The sequence below is a fragment of the Danio aesculapii genome, chromosome 21 (assembly GCF_903798145.1).
Source record: "Danio aesculapii chromosome 21, fDanAes4.1, whole genome shotgun sequence".
Lineage (NCBI taxonomy): Eukaryota > Metazoa > Chordata > Actinopteri > Cypriniformes > Danionidae > Danio > Danio aesculapii.
In genome coordinates, this window is record NC_079455.1 from 41,581,865 (window position 1) to 41,604,011 (window position 22,147).

The window sequence follows — 22,147 nt, forward strand, 5'->3', positions numbered from 1 at the left end:
TAATGATGATTGTTTGCGTTTATATGTTATGTCTGATAAATAGTGCCACTATTAATGATCAAAAAACCCACTATTTAATTTGCACATTCATTCGTATAGCGGAGTTCAAAGAAAGGATGTACACATGAGGTGATTTGCAATGGTAATGAACAATTCTAGCATTCATTTAGTATAGTTTTTTAATGTTTTCGAAGACTAGACTTTTAAAAATACAGTAAGTTCAGTAATATTGTAAAAACGTTTTGGTTCTGTATGCTGTACTTCTTTTTTTTTTTACAGATATGAATTGCATTATGAGACATTGATCTCTGCTGAATTGAGTTTGAGGATGAACATTTAACTCTACAGTTTATCAAAGTGACTTTTATTATTGACATTTTAGCAGTTTGAAACAATTTATTGTATAAGAATGTACCCTACCTGGCAAAAGTCTTGTCGTGGACCCCAGTTTTAAGAGCAACGAATAACAATGACTTCAAGTTGATCATTTGGAAAAGTGGCAGAAGGTGGATTTTTCTGATGAATCATCTGTTGAACTGCATCCCAATCATCACAAATACTGCAGAAGACCTACTGGAACCTGCATGGACCCAAGATTCTCACAGAAATCAGTCAAGTTTGGTGAAGAAAAAAATCATGGTTTGGGGTTACATTCAGTATGGGGGCGTGCGAGAGATCTGCAGAGTGGATGGCAACATCAACAGCCTGAGGTTTCAAGACATTTGTGCTGCCCATTACATTACAAACCACAGGAGAGGGTGAATTCCTCAGCAGGACAGCGCTCCTTCTCATACTTCAGCCTCCACATCAAAGTTCCTGAATGCAAAGAAGATCAAGGTGCTCCAGGATTGGCCAGCCCAGTCACCAGACATGAACATTAGTAAGCATGTCTGGGGTAAGATGATGGAGGAGGCATTGAAGATGAATCCAAAGAAACTTGAACTCTAGGAGTCCTGCAAGAACGCTTTCTTTGCCATTCCAGATGACTTTATTAATCAGTGATTTGAGTCGTTGCAGAGATGTATGGATGCAGTCCTCCAAGCTCATGATGGAGTCAGACACAATATTCATTCTGTTTCCACTGCAGCATGACCACATATTCTATACTGGACATTATTTCTGTTCAGTGACGAGACTTTTGTCTACGCAAAGTCAGACCTTACTGCCCTAATGAAATCATTAAGAATCATATGCATGATCATGTTTTATTGTGGTCAAATAAGCGTAATCTAGAGGCCTTTGCCTTTCATATAAGCCACTTCTGATACCAAATGATCAACTAGAAGAATTTATTTGTTGTTCCTAAAACTTGGATAGGCGACAAGACTTTTGTCAGGTAGTGTACTATACTACACTAAAATACTGCCAATTTAGATACATTTAATCCACCTTTAAGCAATAAAAGTATACATTTTTACACCTTTTGTCTATTAGAAAAAGCAAAACGATAATAATAATAATAATAATAATAATAATGTGGCACTATTCAAATGTCAAGTTTAGCATTGGAAAAATACAAACACAAGTACAAAGAGAGCAGTTTTATTGGTGGTAGAATATACAGGATGTTATTAGGTTTAACAGGAAAAACTAATTCCCAGGAGTCGATAAACGTCAACATCACACACACACACATACTTTCTCCCAAGTCAATAACGACATTCTGTAGAAAAACCCCATTCATTTACATACACTCACGCTCGCTCTGACAGCCAGAGATCACAGCATATTCAGTCCTTGCGTTTGTTTGTTTTTGCCGTATAATGTTAGTTATTTTAGTGCACGTCTGGTTTGCTTTGAAAAAATATTTCCTCATGACTGCCCTCTGCATGATTAGAGATTATACATCACGACTGTACACGTACATTTATACAGATCATATCATACACATCGCAAAAGAATCGAAAACACAAGCCCCGCCCCTCTATGACATCATCGTTTGATCCAATAACCGCTCGGGTCTTTTTTTTGCATCAATCCAAACACAAAAACAATACATAACGGGTTTATAAATTAATATGGGATGAAGAAACACGGCTATAAGGGGTTTCGCATTTTGAAAATCAAACTATGTATAGAAAAATATTAAGAGGCCACTTGAAAACGTTTCTGGATTATAACGAATCTTCCGAATTACACATAAACATCGGCATTTACAGAAGAGGGATATTTTACACAAAATACTGATTTCTAAACATTGCTTTTGCATGGTCGACTGATTTATATCAATTATTTTGGTCATTTTATGCAAAAAAAAAAAAGAAAAAGAAAAAAATCTGCATTATTTGATAAATATTGTACATTTAATATGAAAATATCTATAATGCACTCATAAACACTATAAATACAGCCAATTTAAATTCATTTAATCCCTCTTTAAGCAATGGAAGTATGAATTTCTCATCGCCAATCATTTTATACACTTTTTGAACAGCACTCTATTAGACAAAAAGCTAAATAATAATAATAATAATAATGTAAAATTCAGCAGATTTGTATGGTGTATGGCAATTATTTTTGTGAGATTTTATGCAAAAAAAGTTAAAGAAAACGAAAAACAATCCGGATTATTTCATAAATGTTAAGTTCAGAAGAACAGAAATGGAATCTTTTATAACATTTATAATGATAATATCTATAATGCACTCATGAACACTATAAAAAAGGCCAATTTAGATTCCTTTAATCCCTCTTTAAGCAATGCAAGTATGAATTTCTTTTTTTTTTTTAAATAATTTGATACACCTTTTGAACAGCGCTCTATTAGAAAAAAAAGCTAAATAATAATATTGCAGCTTTAAACATGTCAAATTTTGCTAATTTGTATGGTTGAAACATTTATATCAATTATTTTTGTGTCATTTCATGCAAAAAATTTAATAAAAAGAAATAACATCTGGATTATTTGATGAATATTAAGTTCAGAAGAACAGAAATGGAATCCTTTGTAACATTTAAAATGATAATATCTATAATGCACTCATAAACAATATAAATACAGCCAATTTAGATTCATTTAATCCCTCTTTAAGCAATGCAAGTATGAATTTCTCATCGCCAATCATTTTATACACCTTTTGAAGAGCGCTCTATTAGAAAAAAAGCAAACTAATAATAATGATAACGTAAAAATTAGCAGATTTGTATGGTCAAAACATTTATAGCAATTATTTTTTTCATTTTATGCAAAAAATAACATTAAAAGAAAACAATCTGGATTATTTGATGAATATTAAGTTCAGAAGAACAGAAATGGAATCTTTTATAACATTAAAATGATAATATCTATAATACACTCATAAACAATATAAATACAGCCAATTTCAGAAAAAAGTGAAACTATAATAATGTGCATAATAATATCTGTGTAAATCAAAGATTTTTATCTCAAACTTGTGATGTCATTAACGACAATTTCATGTGTCAGAATTTCTACTAGAAAGTTTTGACCATAGTGTGGTTCATTTCATAATTCTTATAATTCTGACTTTGTTGTAATTGTTTTTTTTTTTTGGTTAATTTTAAGTTATTATTACTTCAACATCTTACTGTTTAAATTGGCCATAACTTTATTCTTTAAATAATCAAAAGTATTACATAATATTATACTATATATCACAATTATCAGCTTTTTAAAATGTCAATAAAATTTCAACATCAAAAGAGGTCCGATAATGCAATTCAAAAGCATAACGGAAGAAAAAACTAAACGAATCACAAAATATGGAAAACGGGGAAATTTAACTGTATAAAATCTTTTTTTTTAATGAAATTCATACTTGCAATGCTTAAAGAGGGATTAAATGAATCTAAATTGGCAGTATTTATGGTGTCTGTGAATGTATTATAGATATTATAATTTTAAATGTTACAAAGGATTCCATTTCTGTTCTTCTGAACTTAATACTCAAATAATCCAGATTATTTTAACTTTGATTTTTTGGCATAAAATGACATTAAAAAAATTAATATACATTTTGACCATACAAATGTGCTGAGTTTTACATCATTATTATTGTTTTGCTTTTTTCTAATAGAGCACTGTCCAAAAGGTATATAAAATTATTATTTTTGAATGAAATTCAAACTAGCATTGCTTAAAGCGGGATTAAAATAATTAAATTGGCTGTATTTATAGTGTTTATGAGTGCATTATAAATATTATTATGATAAATGTTATAAAACACTTAATACTTGTCAAATAATCCAGATTTTATTTTATTTTTCTTACATTTTTTGGCATAAAATGACAAAAATGATTTATAATAGTATAACAGTATTTACATGATTAATTAATATTTGAATTGAATTATGGGACCTTGATCTTTCCTATTTGATGTTGAAAAGTGACTTTTATTGACATTTGAAATAGCTGATAATTCTGAAATTATAGTACAATATTATGTAATACTGTTGATAATTTAAAAATAAAATGATGGCAATGTAATATAGTGAGATGTTGAAGTAATGAAGGAATGTTTCACTTTATGAACGTAAAATTGAGCAAATTTGTATAGTTAAATAATGAATATCAATTATTTATGTCATTTTATGCAAAAAATAAAATAATAAAGCTCCAAAATGACGTTTTTATTTTAAATTTGGAAGAAACGTCAGCAGTAGTTTACTATATATTATATTACTATTAACTATATATCATAAATCCAGCGAAATCGACAATTTCCAAATGGCATTTTAATATTTTTCATAGCTATATTCTAGCTACACGTAAAAAGTCCAAAATGCAAGTTGCACATATAAAACACATCTGTCTTTTTATTAAAAAATAGCATGTTTTTGACAGCTCTGGATGGAGGGGCTGTAAGCATTGCGACGAGTAAACAATTACAATAAGGGTTGCGCACAAAATAGCAAAATGACACGAAAAAAACACCCAAATGAGTCCAAACATCTGGTTCGTTCTTAGACTTTTGAATCAATATATCCCATATAGTCCATAAATCAGTCAAAACGCACTCTTTTTCAACCGATCATTGAATATTCCTTATAAAACGATAGATTGCACAAATGTCCGCCCGTTTCCCAATCATACGCTTTGCACAGTATTAAATGGGCGAATCGTAGGTTTAATGACCTTCGCAAGGCCAAAAGTTACGTCCGAGCGGACACATAAACATCAGGCACAGTGTTTTAATATCAAATAAATCCTCTCAGAGTGTCTTTATGCACACACGCGCAAACAGAGAAAGATTTAGCTTTATATCACAGCGTTCGGGTCCTCCGTGAGTCTATATCTGTACGTTTATACTGAATAAATCCCGCTTTTGAGTTTAAAGTCATCGCTCTGCGGGGGAAATACTGCCAATGTCTTGGTTTACGGGTGCAAAATCGCCTTCAGGATCGTGTAAAGAACTGAAAACGGCTTTGTGTGGGCTCCCAAGGTTCTGCAGGAGGTTCGGGTCTCACCGTGAATGGTCTAGATTGGGGTTCTAGGTCTTCTCTTCTCGCTCTGTCCTGCGCCGTGAGATGTTTCGGGGTTTGATCTTGAGCGAGAGTTCCCATAATGCCTCCTCCGCCAGGTGATCGCTGAAGTCGTTGAAGAACGAGACGATGTCGTCGTTTCGCTTCAGGTCGTAGTGTCTGCAAAGACAGACGAGATGAATGTTAATAATTAAAGCTATTTGTTATTCGGTAAAACTGGTAGCTGATATACTACATTTAAATAAACTCACTTATATGTAAATAAACTCATATAAACATTAGGGTTGTCTCGATGCTGGAATTCGATACCAATCGGTACTGAAATTTTAAAAGCATTCATTTCCCTCTAACATTTAAGCGCTTTGCAGCGTGTTCTTAAACATCCCTGATTTGCCATTGTGTTCACATGCTCAACAGAAATGACTGTGATTGGCCATGAAGGTTATCAGTTCACCAAACTCACCGCTGTTTACTGGGTGTAACAACAGATACAGGGACACTGGAGCGTTTTAAAGCTGCACAGATCTGTTTATAAGTTGACATACGAGCGTTCTGCTGATGAACTGACTGATCTTCGCGGCTTTGAAACGATCCACGCACCATTTTATTTTGTATTAAGTAATATTTTCTGTCTTTTAATAGATATATCATATGAGATACTTGCTTTGTTTACAAAACAAGAAGATCGAATGTAAATCTTGAAAAAAGATTTATTTTTACTTCATGTTTTAGGTTTATAGTTACTATACTGTCAAAATCATCCGCACAAATGCGCAGAATTAAAACAAAAAGCTAAAAATGTCCACAGATTTTAGTCAATTAATCTTATGACTTTAATTTGTGTTATGATTACTACTTTATCTCACATTTATCATTATGAAATAATTACTTCCCATAATTATGATATTTTGTAATTGTAAATAAATGTAATTGCTAAAGCTTTTTTCAGATTTTCAATATCCACATTCATCATAATTGAAATGGGCATTACTTTTTAAAATCAATAATATTATAATAATATCTCAATATTATCTTAATAATAATAATCTCTATTATTAATACAGTCATAAGAGATCCTTTGTTTTTGATTTTTGGTCATAATAAATGTTTCATCTAATAATAGTATCGCAATTTCAATCTTCTCAATCCTCCTTTTCTCATAAATATATTAACTGATATAATTCGACATTAATTTTACTTCATAATAATTTGCATCTCAATTTTTTTTTATTATCTCGCAAAGCTCAACAGGTTTTCTCTTCATAAAGACGCATGTTTGATTTGCTCACAGCTCTTCATGGTTTATTGCTGTATAATAAATCTCCAGGAATCGAGTGTACTGTAATCTGCTGATCTGAGGTCAGTCAATCACTCACACTTGCTGGAAGCGTCTCATGCTGTCCAGAATGTTGAACTGCTGCCAGCGCTTGGAGAAATTCACTTTTCCCTCGATAAAATCCGGGTTTCCCAGATGAACAAACGTCAGGTCCTGCAGGATCAAACCACTGCAACGAGAGACATTATTAACTCAAATCAAACAAACTGATTAATATAGCACACACATGATGATATTTATATATATATATATATATATATATATATATATACACACACACACACACACACACACACACACACACACATATATATATATATATATATATATATATATATATATATATATATATATATATATATATATACATACATACATACATTTATACATATATATATATATATATATATATATATATATACACACACATATATATATATACACACACACACACACACACATATATACACACACACACACACATATATATATATATATATATATATATATATATATATATATATATATATATATACATACATACATACATTTATACATATATATATATATATATATATATATATATATATATATACACACACATATATATATATACACACACACACACACACACACATATATATATATATATATATATATATATATATATATATATATATATATATATATATATATATATATATATATATATATATACATACATACATACATACATAAACACACACGTTATAAATTAATACAATAATAAATTTTTTTATTTTATTTTACTAAGACTAAATTATAATTAGACTAAATTATGCCAAAACATTCTGATTAAAAAAAAGGACTTATTTGCTTCAGTTATTAGTATTTATTATTATTGTTTGAGCTCATTTGTTCTGGTTTTATAAGGTCACGTTATCCACTCACAGGTAAGGTATGCACGGAGGCTCGACTTCCGCCAGCGCTGCTCTGTAGGCTCTGAATGAAGAGGAGCTGTCGATGAGAGTACAGTATTCCTCCAAACCCTGCAGAGGAACACACCAACACACAGATTACACACAATACAGCGTACAGTCTTTCTATATTCCCTAAACAACGGTCATGACGGACCTCAGATGTCTGTTTCTGCCACTCCAGCCGTCTGATTGGTGCAGAGTCCAGAGCCGAGAGAATCGCCAGGTAAGAGTTGAAGTTATTCAGCTTACGCAAGTGCTACAAATCACAATGAGAAAACGTTAGAAACCTTTAAATAAAGGCTCAAATGCAGTTTAGAGAGATCTGACCAACATTCTGACGAATTTTAAAAGCTTGAAGGTTCAGATGTGAATTAGCCGTAATTACAAAAGCTTTCAAAATTAAACAAACAGAGAGATAATTAGACTAGGCATGTTGCTGTGTGGCTAAAAAGGTAAATGTTAGCAATTTTGCTAGGTGTTTGCAAAATTGAGGCTATGTGCTAGCATTGCTAATATGTTTTAACACATTCCTGGACTAAAAATGGCATTGTTAGCAATTTTGTTGGGTGTTTGCAAAATTGAGGCTATGTGCTAGCATTGCTAACATGTTCTAACACATTGTTCGAATGGTTCTAAACAATGCTGACACAGCAAATTTGTTTTAATACATCAATAGAAAATAGCTTGTTTTTTTACATTTTCATGTTGCTGACATGCTTTAGCATGTGGCTAGCACGTTTTTGAACTTTGACATTATATTTTAATGTTTGTTAGCATTTCTTATGTGCCTAACATGTTAGCACAGGCATGGGCAAACTCGATCCTCGAGGGCCGGTGTCCCTGCAGAGTTTTGCTCCAACACTAATCAAACACACCTGAACACCCTAATTAGGGTCTTCAAGATCACTAGAAAGCTACAAGCAGGTGTGTTTGATTAGGGTTGGTGCAAAACTATGCAGGGACACCGGCCCTCCAGGATCGAGTTTGCCCATCCCTGGGCTAGCATGTTTTAACATGTTGTTGACATATTTAAACAATGCAACATGCTAACATGGCTAATGCATTTAAATTCACATCCTCCCAGCTCCTAGCATGTTAAACAATGGTATCATGTCTGATGTGTCTTAATAAACCAACAGCACATTGTTTGTAAATTTGTTTATTTTATATTTTCATGTTGCTAATGTTTAAGCATGTGGCTAACATGTTTTAGAACTATACCATTATGTTTTAATGCTTTGCTAGCACTTTTTACCATGTGACTAACATGTTTTAGAATGCTGCTAGCATGTTTTAACACGTTGCTAACATGTTTCTAAATTTATCAAGTTGTTTTAAGTCAACTAAAGCCAATCAGATGTTTTTTGAGGTTTGATTAGCATTTTTAGTTAGGCCATAAATATTATAGTTAGAAAATATATAGCACACTGTCAGCGCAATCTGAAAGTCCAAGACGAGTTTGGTGGTCATAGATTGAAAACTTTAGGGCGAGCGAGTAATACATTTTAGTCATAGCATAGACAAAGCCAACCACTCGAAAAATAAAAAAGAACTACATAAAGGTTTAATGTTCATCTAGGCATGACTTAATGTAGTCAACTTACCTTCATGATTTTGATGAATTTGAGCAGCAGTTTCTCTCTGTCCTGAGCTTTCTCTTGCTGGATGATTATAGAGCGCACCCTAGTGGATGGGAGGAATTACACAGACAAAGTGAGTTGGGAAATATCGAAAATATTGGCCCGTTTCCACTAAGTGGTACAATACAGAATGGTTTAGGCTATTTTCACTGCCAAATGGTACCTAAAAGCGAACCGTACTGTACCACCCTTTGCCAAGGTTACCTAGCACATCAAAAGGGTACCAAAAGGCAGAGCTAGACACGCAACTGAACATTATTGGTTTACAGAGATGCGTCACTCGCTCGTGCAACAAGCCAGAATGAAAACAAAGGAAGTGTCATTTTTAAAACCACAGCCAAGAAATTACACCGTAATAATACATACAAATAATAACAAGCCATTAGCCGCGTTTCCACTATCGCGCCTAAAGCGAGCGAGCCAGGGCGAGCCAAGGCCAGTCGCGTTTCCACTATCACTTCCGGGGCGTAATCGGGCCAAAGCGGGGCTTCCTTGGGGCCAGCGTCCGGCCTTTTCCGGCCCGCCGAATACCTTGGGCCAAGAAGGGCCAACTGGGGCTTCGGGGCGGGGTTACGTACAAAGGCGGAGTTTTCCTGTCAGGTAAAGAGGAGACAAGATGCTTTCTTCCCTTACATTTGTTTTGCTATCGCGCTTGATCAACTCACTCGCCTTGCAGCCAAAATCTGTGTTCGAAGTAAATGCCGCCGAACTCGAATGTCCTTATCCAGGGATCGCTGTCTGGCCTTACACCAACAGACCACAAACAGTAAAAAAGCAACCGCTTCGGTGTTCTCCATCTTCCAGCTCTCGTAGTGATGCCAGGTTGTGTTTGTGGTTATAATTTGAGTTTTTTGTTCCCGCTGAAGTGGGCGGGTTGTGTGACGGGTTGTGTGACGTTTGATTCAGGGGACGTTCTGGGGGCGGTGTTTGCGTGACGCGCTGCGAGCAACTAGCCCGACAGTGGAAACGCGACATGATTTCGGCCTCATTTCTCAACCTACCGGGCTATGGCCCGGCCTGGCCCGATTAAAGCCCTGGCTCGCACTGGCCCGATAGTGGAAATGCGGCTATTGTCGACCCGAGCTGTCATCGTCTTGATGAACAGCCACAAAGCCCAAAAGAACAAAATCTGCAGTGTCTTGTTTTTACGAGGCCGTCTAAAAGTGCGAGCGGTTTCACTGTCTCCAGAGAGCTCGCGTGTGTTTGCCGCGCGTCTATATTGGAAATAACGAACTTCTTGAGCTGATGATAATAACATGTGCGTGATTACTGAAGTGCTTTTGACATCCGATCGTTCCAGAAATGGACAAACGCGAGAGCGCACCGCGAAAAAACAAAGGAGAATCCAGAAATAATAAAGGAGCAAATGATTCAGCAACCGTAAACATGAACAAACTGTCATGTTTAACTATTATCATCACCTTTTGGACTATTATGAACTCAGAATGATGGAATTACTCTCTAACAGAGGCTACACGTGCTGCTGAAGAATAAAGACACATATGAGAGCTTTGCACTGACTGGGCTATATGTTGCATGTTGTTTTTTTAACCCAAATAAGCACTAAATGTCTGCTGTGTGTAGTTTTTCTGTAAGTGGTAACATATCAGAGACAGTAAGGGGCTGTATGTGTTCATATATGATGCACTTAGTTACAGTAGGCTATTCGCACTGTCATTGATCTGCAGTTATAATCAAATCATGTTGATAGAAAAGTTAGTAATAAACATTTCTACACAAGTATTTATGTGTATAAAGCATCTGTTTTGTGAGAAGTGCTTGACAACGACCCGTACAGCTTTACTCTGACATTTCCTTCTGTCGTACCATTGGTATCCTTTTGGCAGTGGAAACACAAGCCTCGTTAAAGTGACCCGTACCGGCCCGTAACGTATCGTACTGTACCACTCAGTGGAAACGAGCCATAAAGGGTTGCGTTTTCAACAACTTATTAGGCAAATAAGTTAAACACATTTACATTTATAAATCTTGAAGATGCTTTTATCCAAAGTATCTTGCAAATGAGGATAAAATAAGATCAAATGCCCAGAGAGCAGCAATATATAGTTAGCTTAGTTTAATGATATTTAATCTGCCTCACAGTATCAAATTAGTCAAATGTCCAATATTAGCTAAATGCTAAAATATCAAAATAAAAGATATTAAATGAAAAAATAAACAAGTATTTGACAGACAAAAAAATAAATAAATAAATCAATAAATTTGCATAGACACACCAGTAGCTCATGTTGTTAAAGTGCTCTGTAAACTGCGTCAGATTTGGACTTTTCTCTTCGTTCTGCTCCTTTGCCCAAAGCAGGACCTCGGGAATCTGAAGACAAATAAGAAAGAGTGATAACTTGAACATTTTCACAAACACAAATTTAAAAAATCTTCATTTTTCCCAAACCCTCTGAAATAAACAGCGCCTGTGGATTACCTCAATCTTGTAAAAGAGCTCTGCGTCCAGCAACGTCAGCTGATCGGCGATCTCATGACTGCGGAAATCATGTAGTGTTCCTGGCCTTTGGAGAAACAGACAGCAGTTAAACACCAATTATATACTACTATTAATTATGACTATACTGATGATGACGATGAATTTTTACTTAATGTCATGTAGTGCGTTTAAAGAATTAATAAACTATTACGGCTCAGAACAATGTTTTGTGTACATTTTTATATTTTGTGTCAAGTAGTGGTGTATTAAGTGGGATAAAGTAGAACCAGGATGCTGTTTTGGCAGAATAAAGCCCTTCAGTCTTATACAACAGTGCTGCGCTTCATGTCCAGCTGCTGATAAGCCTGTTAGTCTTTATTCTGCAATGATAACCTCCCGGAAGTATTTTATTCTTTACACATTGACCGCTGTTCATGGCCTTTACCTGGCAGAGACGCCGAGTGCCGCCAGAGGTCTGAGTGTGTGCATATGCTGCAGGAGTCTCTTCTGCTCCACTTTATCCAGGATGTTTTTCCGCAGGACTCTCGCCAGACTCAGTTCACCATTACAGACCAGCCGGAACACCAGATCCATCAACTGACGCAGGATGTCCTCGGTCAACTCCACCAGACTGACACATAACATAAAAAACACACAGAGTTAAGCTGCAACCATTTTTTTAAAACAAGGAAATCCAAAAGTGGAAAGTCCAAAGCCCTCGAAAAGTAAACACATGGCTATTATTCTGACATTATTAGCATGGCTATCAAGAGTTGGTCTTGTTTGCTATGTTAAAGGGCCACGAAACCCCCCTTGTCTCAGCAGGGTGTTTTCACACCTCTAGTTTGGAAGAAGTCAGGAAAGTGGGCGTGTCCTGCTCTGTTTAAGTGGGAGTGTCAGGGGAGGGAAAGAGGGAAGGTTTTGCATAAAAATGTGAGTTTCGGTTTGGGCACACGCTGGTTTTCACAGAGGCAAAACAAACACACAGACGTAGGGGAGAAAGACTGTGACTGTGTTTACATGGACATCAGTAATCGAATTATTTGACAAATTATTAATTTGAGGACTTTAACTGCAGTTTGGCACTTTCACTTTCATTCAGGGACATTTTATGCATGCCCCCCGTGACAAACGAGATATTGGATGCGAGAAACTGCTGGAAGAGTAAAGTTTTAATGGAATGTTTGATACCGCACGGCGAATGGGAGAAAAAAAAACCTCTGCATGTCTCGGTAACTTGGATGCACTTGGTAGGTAGCGTCAGAAAGCCGTGTGTGTATAGACTGTCCTGTCACAAAATGCGGCGAAAATCCTACAAAACAGTAATTGCTGTGTTTACATGTTTACATTCAGAGAGCAACATTTACAGCGGATCTTTTTAGCCCACTTGTTCATGCTTTTATCAGCAGCAGGGTGGTTTACTGTAACGGCCTCCTCACTGGCCTTCCCAAAAAGACAGTCAGACAGTTGCAGCTCATCCAGAACGCTGCGGCCAGAATTCTGACCAGAACCAGGAAATCAGAGCACATCACACCTGTCCTTAGGTCTTTACACTGGCTCCCAGTTACATTCAGAATAGATTTTAAAGTATTATTACTGGTCTATAAATCACTAAATGGCCTAGGACCTCAATACATTATAGATATGCTCACTGAATACAAACCTAACAGATCACTCAGATCTTTAGGATCAAATAGAGTATAAATTCCAAGAGTTCAGTCAAAGCAGGGTGAATCGGCATTCAGCTACTAACAGCGCCCCCCACTGCTGGAATCAGCTTCCAGAAATGATCAGATGTGCTCCAACATTAGGCACGTTCAAATCAAGACTGAAAACACATCTGTTTAGCTGTGCCTTTACTGAATGAGCACTGTGCTACGTCCGACAGATCGCACTATTATGTTTTTCTCTTCTCTTCTTTTATAACACATTTTATCTGCTTTTATGCTTATTTATTTTATTTTATTTACTTATACTTGTTTCCTTTATTCCTGTTTATGTAAAGCACTTTGAATTGCCACTGTGTATGAAATGTGCTATATAAATAAACTTGCCTTGCCTTGCCATCATAATGTAGTGATATTAACGTGCTGTAAACTTAGTAACTGAATAATTTTGACTGAGGTCTGTCTTTAAACACTGAAAGAGTACTGCTGACGATACAAACTAACTTTGCCATCTGAATAAACAAACAAAGACCACTGATCGATCACTAACCAAATCTGTAGAGACAGGACAATCAACACCAACTGGAGCCACGTCTTTATTAAAAGGAGACGAGCAGCAAATCGGGATTTCATCATTTCCAGATGCGAAAAGCTCTCGGGTTAAAAAATGTTCCTTACAAACATATTTCTGTCGCGTGCACTGTAATCCACACGTGAGTCCAGCTGCGCTCTCATAGCGGGAAATGAAAACAAAACCTTCGTTGCAGCACATTAACAAACGCAACACTGACGACCCGTGTCTCCGAATGATTCTTCCACTTGTTTTGGCAACACAACATGGCGTTTCTCTGCCGTCTGAACACTGTAACATGTAAAAACAGTCTTCGAAGCTATCATGCATTTTAATTAAGTTGCTCCTCATTCACAATAGAGTGCGCTGATTGGTTTGAAACATGAATCTTTCTCAGGAATTAATGCAGCACACTCAGAGACTTCACCATGCACTCCCAGGTACAGACATCCACTCTCCACGCTGGAATACACGTAAAGGAATCTCATGGCCGTGACGCAGCTTCAAAAATTGGTTTCACACCGGAAGAACGGATTTGCTTGAAATAGCGCAAAAATGTTCACTTTTTCGCATAATATATGTGTCCTAATAGTGTTTATAGCAGAGTGGGACACATATATAACTGTCAACAGCTCAAAAAATGTGTTTTGGTGTTTCATGACCCTTTAATAATGTCAAAATGATCAAAGAATAGTGAGAGTAAACCCACATACAGTGATGATTCACACTGGGCTTCAGCGTCATTGCTTGACAGAGGGTGTGTCTGAATTTGGGGCTGACACGATCCTCATAGCAGCATCAGCCAATGAAATTAGTCAGCAATGGGCTACTGTCTGAGCTGGGGTATTTGCATATAGCGATCTGATTGGCTGACACTTCCGTTGGCGCTTGAAAAGTTGAGAAATCCCAACTTCTACAGCAAGCAACGCAGACAGATCCACAATTTAGTTCGGCAATGCTTGACGTGACCCATTCAAAGTGAATAGGAAGTATTGACACTGACGCTCCGTGTGAATGGGCCGTTACAGTGCAATTTAAAGGCTTAACTAGGTGAATTAAATTAATTAGCCAAGTCATTAAACAACTGTTTAAAGGAACAGTCCACCCTAAATGAACATTTACTCTCTATTTACTCACCTTTATGAGTTTCTTTATTCTCTTGAATACTGAAGAAGACATTTTGAAGAAAGTTGAAAACCATTGACTTCCATAATAAGAAAAACAAACGCTATGGAAGTCTGCTTACAGGTTTCCAACATTTTTCATAATATCTTCTTTCGTCTTTAACTCAAAAGTTTGAGTAAATGATGAAAATTTAGATTTCGGGGTGTACTATCTCTTTTAAGGGGACTAATAATATTGCCCTCAGCAGTTTTTACATCTAAAAGAAAATGTATTCCAGTCAAACTTAAAGACTTTCACCACAATTAGCTTTAACTTAGCCTGACTGTAATAATTAGTAGTTTGCTTTCATCTATAAAAGCGTTTATTTACTCACCAGAGTTCATCCACGACTCTCACCAGGACAAAGAATGTGTTTTTACTGACGCGCTTCTTGAAGGTGTCTGGACTGTGGCAGAAGCGGGTATATGTACAGAGAAGTTAAGAAAAAACACACACACACACACACTAGCTATGTTTCACATAATGTATGCGTATAACAGGATTACTGTTTATAAGACGTTCGAATAAAGCAGCGTTTCCATCAAACGAGTCAAAGAGAACAAAATCAGCACTTCCTGATTAACTGGTGCCAAATATCAACAGTAAAAACTGAATTTGCTGTGGTAGGAGAAGCTGTGTAAAATTTTCTTTATTTAATAAATGACCTGCGAATAAATGAAGACAATGCCGACACGCAGTGCTGCATTTGACAGCATTGACCACGATACCCTCATAGATTGCTTGAATTCTACAGGTGTCCAGGGACAGGCTCTACAATGGTTTAAGTCATACTTAGCTGACCGTTACCAGTTTGTAAATATAAATGAACAGCTTTCACAAGTCAGCCCAGTAAAGTATGGTGTGCCTCAAGGATCAGTTTTAGGCCCTTTGGTGTTCACAATATGCATGTTACCCCTGGGAGACATTATTAGAAGACATTGGATCAGCTTTCACTGCTATGCAGATGATACTCAATCATATATTTCAACTAAACCTGATGAGAGGTCTGAACTGTCTAAGCTAACTGAGTGGATTAAAAATATTAAAGACTGGATGACCAACAATTTTCTTCTCTTAAACTCAGACAAAACAGAATTATTACTTATTGGGCCTAAATCATGTACACAGCAGATCTCACAACTCGACCTACAATTAGAGGGATACAAAGTTAGCGTTAGCTCTACTATAAAAGATCTGGGTGTCATATTAGACAGCAACTTAACTTTTAAAAATCATATCTCCCATGTCACAAAAACTGCTTTCTTTCATCTGAGAAATATCGCTAAGTTACGAAGTATGCTATCTATCTCAGACGCAGAAAAGGTAGTCCATGCTTTTATGACTTCTAGGCTGGATTACTGTAATGCACTGTTTGCTGGCTGCCCAGCATCCTCTATTAACAAACTTCAGCTAGTACAAAATGCAGCTGCCAGAGTTCTTACCAGGTCTAGAAAATTTGATCACATCACCCCAATTTTATCCTCCTTACACTGGCTGCCTGTTAAGTTTCGTATTGAACTTAAAATATTGCTTCTTACCTATAAAGCTTTAAATAATCGAGCTCCTGTTTATCTAACCAATCTTCTGTCTCGCTACAATCCAACTCGCTCTTTAAGGTCTCAAAACTCAGGGCTTCTGGTAGTACCTAGAATAGCAAAGTCTATTAAAAGAGGTCGAGCTCTCTCATTTATGGCTCCTAAACTCTGGAATAGCCTTCCTGATAATGTCCGAGGCTCAGACACACTCTCCCAATTCAAAACTAGATTGAAGACCTTTTTTTTAGTAAAGCATACACTCAGTGCATCACATAACGGTATGATACCTGTATGTCCTCCACGCAGGTGAGTGGGCTTGACAACCACCTGTAGGACACAGTCCTCCTGTCTTAATGCACCAGACATTGTGTTAGAAACTCTCGTATGCTTTACATGTTTGTTTCTATGTTTGTTTATATAACTGCTATTTTTATTTATAACACTCCATTTTTGCATCTCATTTATATACACTATGAACAGCAGCTACGCTAACTATTTTCTTTATTCTCTATTTCCACCTGGGGATACTCATGCTGAGGCCCCTAGAGATTATGCAGCGCCATTGATGCGATCCAAGACCTGTGAAGAAATGATGCCAAGGTATCCATAATCCTGGACCAGGCCGTATCCTGAGCAGCTGCTGTGGTGGAGGAGTGGAGAGCATGAGACTGATTCCTAAAAGACCCCAGTGACAGACGAGCCTTCGCATTGATCCCGTGGGCCAGCCTGAACACCCGCCGGTGTCCCACTCACACTTGCTGTTCTACTAGATGGACGTCCAGCGTTCTCCAGCCTCCAGCGCCTAGACTGCAGCTTTGCACAGGAAGTTTGGCCAGAGGAGAAATGGTCGTGCCCAACAGAGCCTGGTTTCGCCTTGGTTATCGAGGTTTTTTCCATCAGTTTCGTCAATTGGTGAAGTTTTTTCCTCGCCACTGGCTTGCTTGGTTTGGGACTTGTGGAGCTGCGCATTGACGGATTTATTCTTTAGAGTTCGGACTTTCAGCAGTGAAAATTAAACTGCACTGAACTAAACTTCAACACTGAAAACTGGACTGACACAGTTTCAATCTACTAGAACTTCTATGTTAAGCTGCTTTGACACAATCTACATTGTAAAATTGCTATAGAAATAAACATGAGTTGAATTTAATATAATTTTGTAGCACACTAGCTTATAGATATCCTTGAAGACTGAAACTAACATCTAAAAAACGCTATTTTGATTTCACTGGAGCTTTAAGAAAACCAAAACAACACAATAATACTCTGCCATGTGCAAAAACAGACAGATTTACAGCTGAAAGGATATCTGTGGTGGAGCTTTTTGATGAGGTCTTCGGGTGTTATGAACGTTCTGTAGGTTGTGAGAAACGCCTCGCAGTACAGCACCAAATCTACAACACACACAGAAAAAAACTCAGTTCAAACACAGAGCAAACGTTCATCACGATAACACTGCAGGAGTGGATCAATCCAAACATGAATGCATAATAAAGAGAACATGCGGGATGTGGTTTACCTTTGCGGTCCGTTTCTGTAGCGTGAACTAACAGTATGTCTACAGATCCAGCTCTCACATCAGGACCATCATCATTCTGAGAGAGAAGGAGAGAGAGAGAGAGAGAGAGAGAGAGTTATTACTGCAGCTCACTGAATTCCAGCAGTCATCGTAGCACTGCACCAGCTGACGGAGTGTGTGTGTGTGTGTGTCTGGCATCTACCACTACAGAATTACCCTCCAAATACTGTAGGCGAACAGTGATGATTGAGGCCCTGTGCACACAAACAAAGGTATTTTCAAAACTGCACATTTCTCTATGCGGTTTCGCTGTTTGTCCACAGGTGACCGAAACCGATACTTTCTGAAAATCCTGCCAGGGGGAAGATTTTCCAAAAGTGTGGGTACAGTGTGGTCGTGTGGACACTATAAGCTGAGTTTTTCCTGATGAATGTCAGCACGTGGGCTTTTCTCTTCTTTCTGATTGGCCAACATGGCTGGGTACACACCAAATGTAGAATATGCAAATAAGGCACTGCGAGACAACAAATGCTGAATATAAGCGGGAGCGGTCTGGTTCAGGCTAAAACCTGGCGAGAGCGGGCAGGAGCGGGATTCAAAATTTAGTCCCGCGCAGATCTCTAATTTGAGCTTTGGTATGAAGCCAGCATAAAAGTGTCATTATCTCCACCTAGTGGTTCAGAGTGTCCTTAACATGCAACACAATGCACATTCATGTGGACGAAGGTTTTTAAAAAATGAAAGCGGGGAAAACCCCTTCATAAAAATACCTATGTACATGTGGAAAAGGCCTTAGGTGTCTGCAATATTACAAAAAAACTTTTGTTCTGCGAGAACATTCTACTCTTAAGGCCGGGTCACCCCTAGTGTCGTCACGATACTGGAATTCGATACTAATCGATACTGAAATTTAAAAACGTCTATATTCTGCTAACATTTGAGCACTGTTGAATGCATCCTTAAATAGCGCTGATTTACCATTGTGTTCACATGCTCAACAGATATTATGGTGATTGAGTTCAGTGAACTGATGACCTTCACATACCAATTTAATTCTTTTAAAGCCACTATTCATCAGCAGATCACTTGTACGTCACCTTATAAATGAACCAGCTGATTGACGTGACTTTAAAAACACTCCAGTGTCCCTGTATCTGTGGTTACACTCAGTAAGCAGCGGTGAGTTTGGTGAACTGATGACCTTCACGGCCAATCACAGTCATTTCTGTTGAGCACATGAACAAATTGGCAAATCAGCGCTGTTTAAAAACACGCTCAACAGCGCTCAAATGTTAGCAGGAAATGGACGACTTTATCATTTCAGTATCGAATACAACCGAATTCCAGTATCTTGACAACACTAGTCACACTAACTAACAATATTTAAAATGTCCATATTTAAAATGGGAAAACGCTACAATTTGAGTAGAATTAGTGTATTATAAGAGATACACCCATTCTACACAAATTGTAGCGTTTTCCCATTTTAAATATGGACATTTTAAATTGTATCCATGCAAACTATTTTATTAATACACGCATAATGAAATGTCTGTATGCACGAATAAATGCATGCATAAATAAACAAATGCATCAATAAATGCAATTCATAAACAAATATATAAGTCCAGAGGGCGGCACGGTGACTCAGTGGTTAGCACTGTCGCCACATAGCAAGAAGGTATCTGGTTCGACCCTCTGCTGGGCCAGTTGGCATTTCTGTGTGGAGTTTGCATGTTCTCCCTGCGTTCGTGTGGGTTTCCTCCGGGTGCTCTGGTTTCCCCCACAGTCCAAACACACGCGCTATAGGTGAATTAAATAAACTAATTGGCTGTAGTGTATGAGTGCGTGTGTGAATGTGAGAATGTATGGGGTATCCCCTGTCTAAAACATATACCAGAATAGTTGGCGGTTCATTCCGCTGTGGTGACCCCTGATAAATAAGGGAATAATCCGAAGAAAAATGAATGAATCGAATAAATCTAATCAATCACTCTGTGAATCTAAAAGCCTTGCACACTTCCTAAAGCATTTAAAAGCATCATTACCTCTGCTTTGAGTGTGATGCGGTTCATGATGTCATTATGATCAATAAGGGATAATTCATCCACATCATCAATGTGACCGTGACTGGCTTCCTTCGGCCTGTGAGGGAGAGAAAACACATTTACAAACCTCTTACCATCCTGAAACACAAAAAAACACACACACACACACACACACACATTATACCTCTCCTTAGACAGAGCCTCCTTGCTATTGGACGAGGGAATGTGAGGGGCGTGGTCTTGAAGCACATCGTCACATGATAAAGATTCCTGAAGAGTTCAAACACGCGCTTAGTTTAACCACAACACAAACACAAACACGTATAACCCAGTGAAGAGTGTGTTCTTACAGTGCGGTGTGTGTTTTCTCCATTGGCCTGTGTGGACGAGTACAGGTTCACATATTCTCCTTCACCACTTTCATCAATGCTTTCACTCTAGAGGAAAAACAGCAGAGATGAATGTTACGCGCTGATTGGACGTTCACGATCAAACGCGTTTAAGTTCCCTGCAGCATTCAGTAAAATACAAAGCACTAATGACAGTGGTGTGTGAAAAATGCCACTAAATGCACTAAAAGGTTAACATTCCACTAGTTTTTAGTTTCGTTTTTTTGCTTTCATGAAAATGATTTTACTGCATTATTATAATTTGGTCTGTAAACATTAATTATGGGGGATATTAGCTTTATTATTAACTAATACTGATAAGTTAATAAATAAATAAATAAATAAATAAGACAAATCGATAATATATTTGTATTTTAGACAGATTAAATATAAATAAATAAATAATATATAATAATAAAAATGCATAATTAAACTAAACCCAGTTGCATTCAACTTACGTAAATGCTTTTTTGTTTGCTTTTATGCAAATGCTTTCACTGCAATTTGATATTTTTGTCAGCAAACATAATATAGACGATATAAATATGAATCAATAAGCAAAGAAACAAACTAATAAATAATTAAGCAAAGACAAATTGATAAAATATAAATAAATGAATAAGACAAATAGCTAAAAATATAAACCTATAAATAAATAGGACAAATAAATAAGACAAATAGCTGAAAATATAAACAAATAAATAATTAAGCAAATAAATAAAGACAAATAGTTGAAAATATAAACAAAAAAATAATCAAGTAAATAAATAAAGACAAATAGCTGAAAATATAAACAAATAAATAAATAAGACAAATAAATAAAGACAAATAGTTGAAAATATAAACAAATAAATAAATAAGACAAATAAATAAAGACAAATAGTTGAAAATATAAACAAATAAATAATAAGACAAATAAATAAGACAAATAGCTGAAAATATAAACAAATAAATAATCAAGCAAATAAATAAAGACAAATAGCTGAAAATATAAACAAATAAATAATCAAGCAAATAAATAAAGACAAATAGTTGAAAATATAAACAAATAAATAATAAGACAAATAAATAAAGACAAATAGTTGAAAATATAAACAAATAAATAAATAAGACAAATAAATAAGACAAATAGCTGAAAATATAAACAAATAAATAATCAAGCAAATAAATAAAGACAAATAGTTGAAAATATAAACAAATAAATAAAGCAAATAAATAAAGACAAATAGTTGAAAATATAAACAAATAAATAATCAAGCAAATAAATAAAGACAAATAGCTGAAAAAATAAACAAATAAATAATCAAGCAAATAAATAAAGACAAATAGCTGAAAATATAAACAAATAAATAATCAAGCAAATAAATAAGACAAATAGCTGTAAATATGAATACGAACTAAATAAAATGTCTAAGCTTTTCTGATTTCTGTTATAGA

The 22,147-nt window shown here is 36.1% G+C and overlaps 1 protein-coding gene across 6 annotated transcripts in view; it reads right to left on the reverse strand.

Annotated features, from left to right (window-relative positions):
• Window positions 1-4,749: 4,749 nt before the first annotated feature.
• rapgef1b (Rap guanine nucleotide exchange factor (GEF) 1b) overlaps window positions 4,750-22,147 on the reverse strand; it is a 115,357-nt gene continuing 97,959 nt past the window's right edge. For all 6 annotated transcript variants that reach the window (XM_056446193.1, XM_056446191.1, XM_056446190.1 and 3 more), the window contains 14 exons: window positions 20,672-20,758; window positions 20,506-20,591; window positions 20,322-20,418; window positions 18,274-18,349; window positions 18,060-18,148; window positions 15,554-15,642; window positions 12,263-12,448; window positions 11,818-11,902; window positions 11,615-11,709; window positions 9,342-9,420; window positions 7,892-7,993; window positions 7,709-7,806; window positions 6,819-6,947; window positions 4,750-5,601 (listed from right to left, as the gene is read on the reverse strand). In XM_056446193.1, the coding sequence (XP_056302168.1) occupies window positions 5,451-5,601; window positions 6,819-6,947; window positions 7,709-7,806; window positions 7,892-7,993; window positions 9,342-9,420; window positions 11,615-11,709; window positions 11,818-11,902; window positions 12,263-12,448; window positions 15,554-15,642; window positions 18,060-18,148; window positions 18,274-18,349; window positions 20,322-20,418; window positions 20,506-20,591; window positions 20,672-20,758 (1,449 nt within the window). In that variant the 3' untranslated portion in view covers window positions 4,750-5,450. The remainder of the gene's footprint in view (window positions 5,602-6,818; window positions 6,948-7,708; window positions 7,807-7,891; window positions 7,994-9,341; window positions 9,421-11,614; window positions 11,710-11,817; window positions 11,903-12,262; window positions 12,449-15,553; window positions 15,643-18,059; window positions 18,149-18,273; window positions 18,350-20,321; window positions 20,419-20,505; window positions 20,592-20,671; window positions 20,759-22,147) is intronic.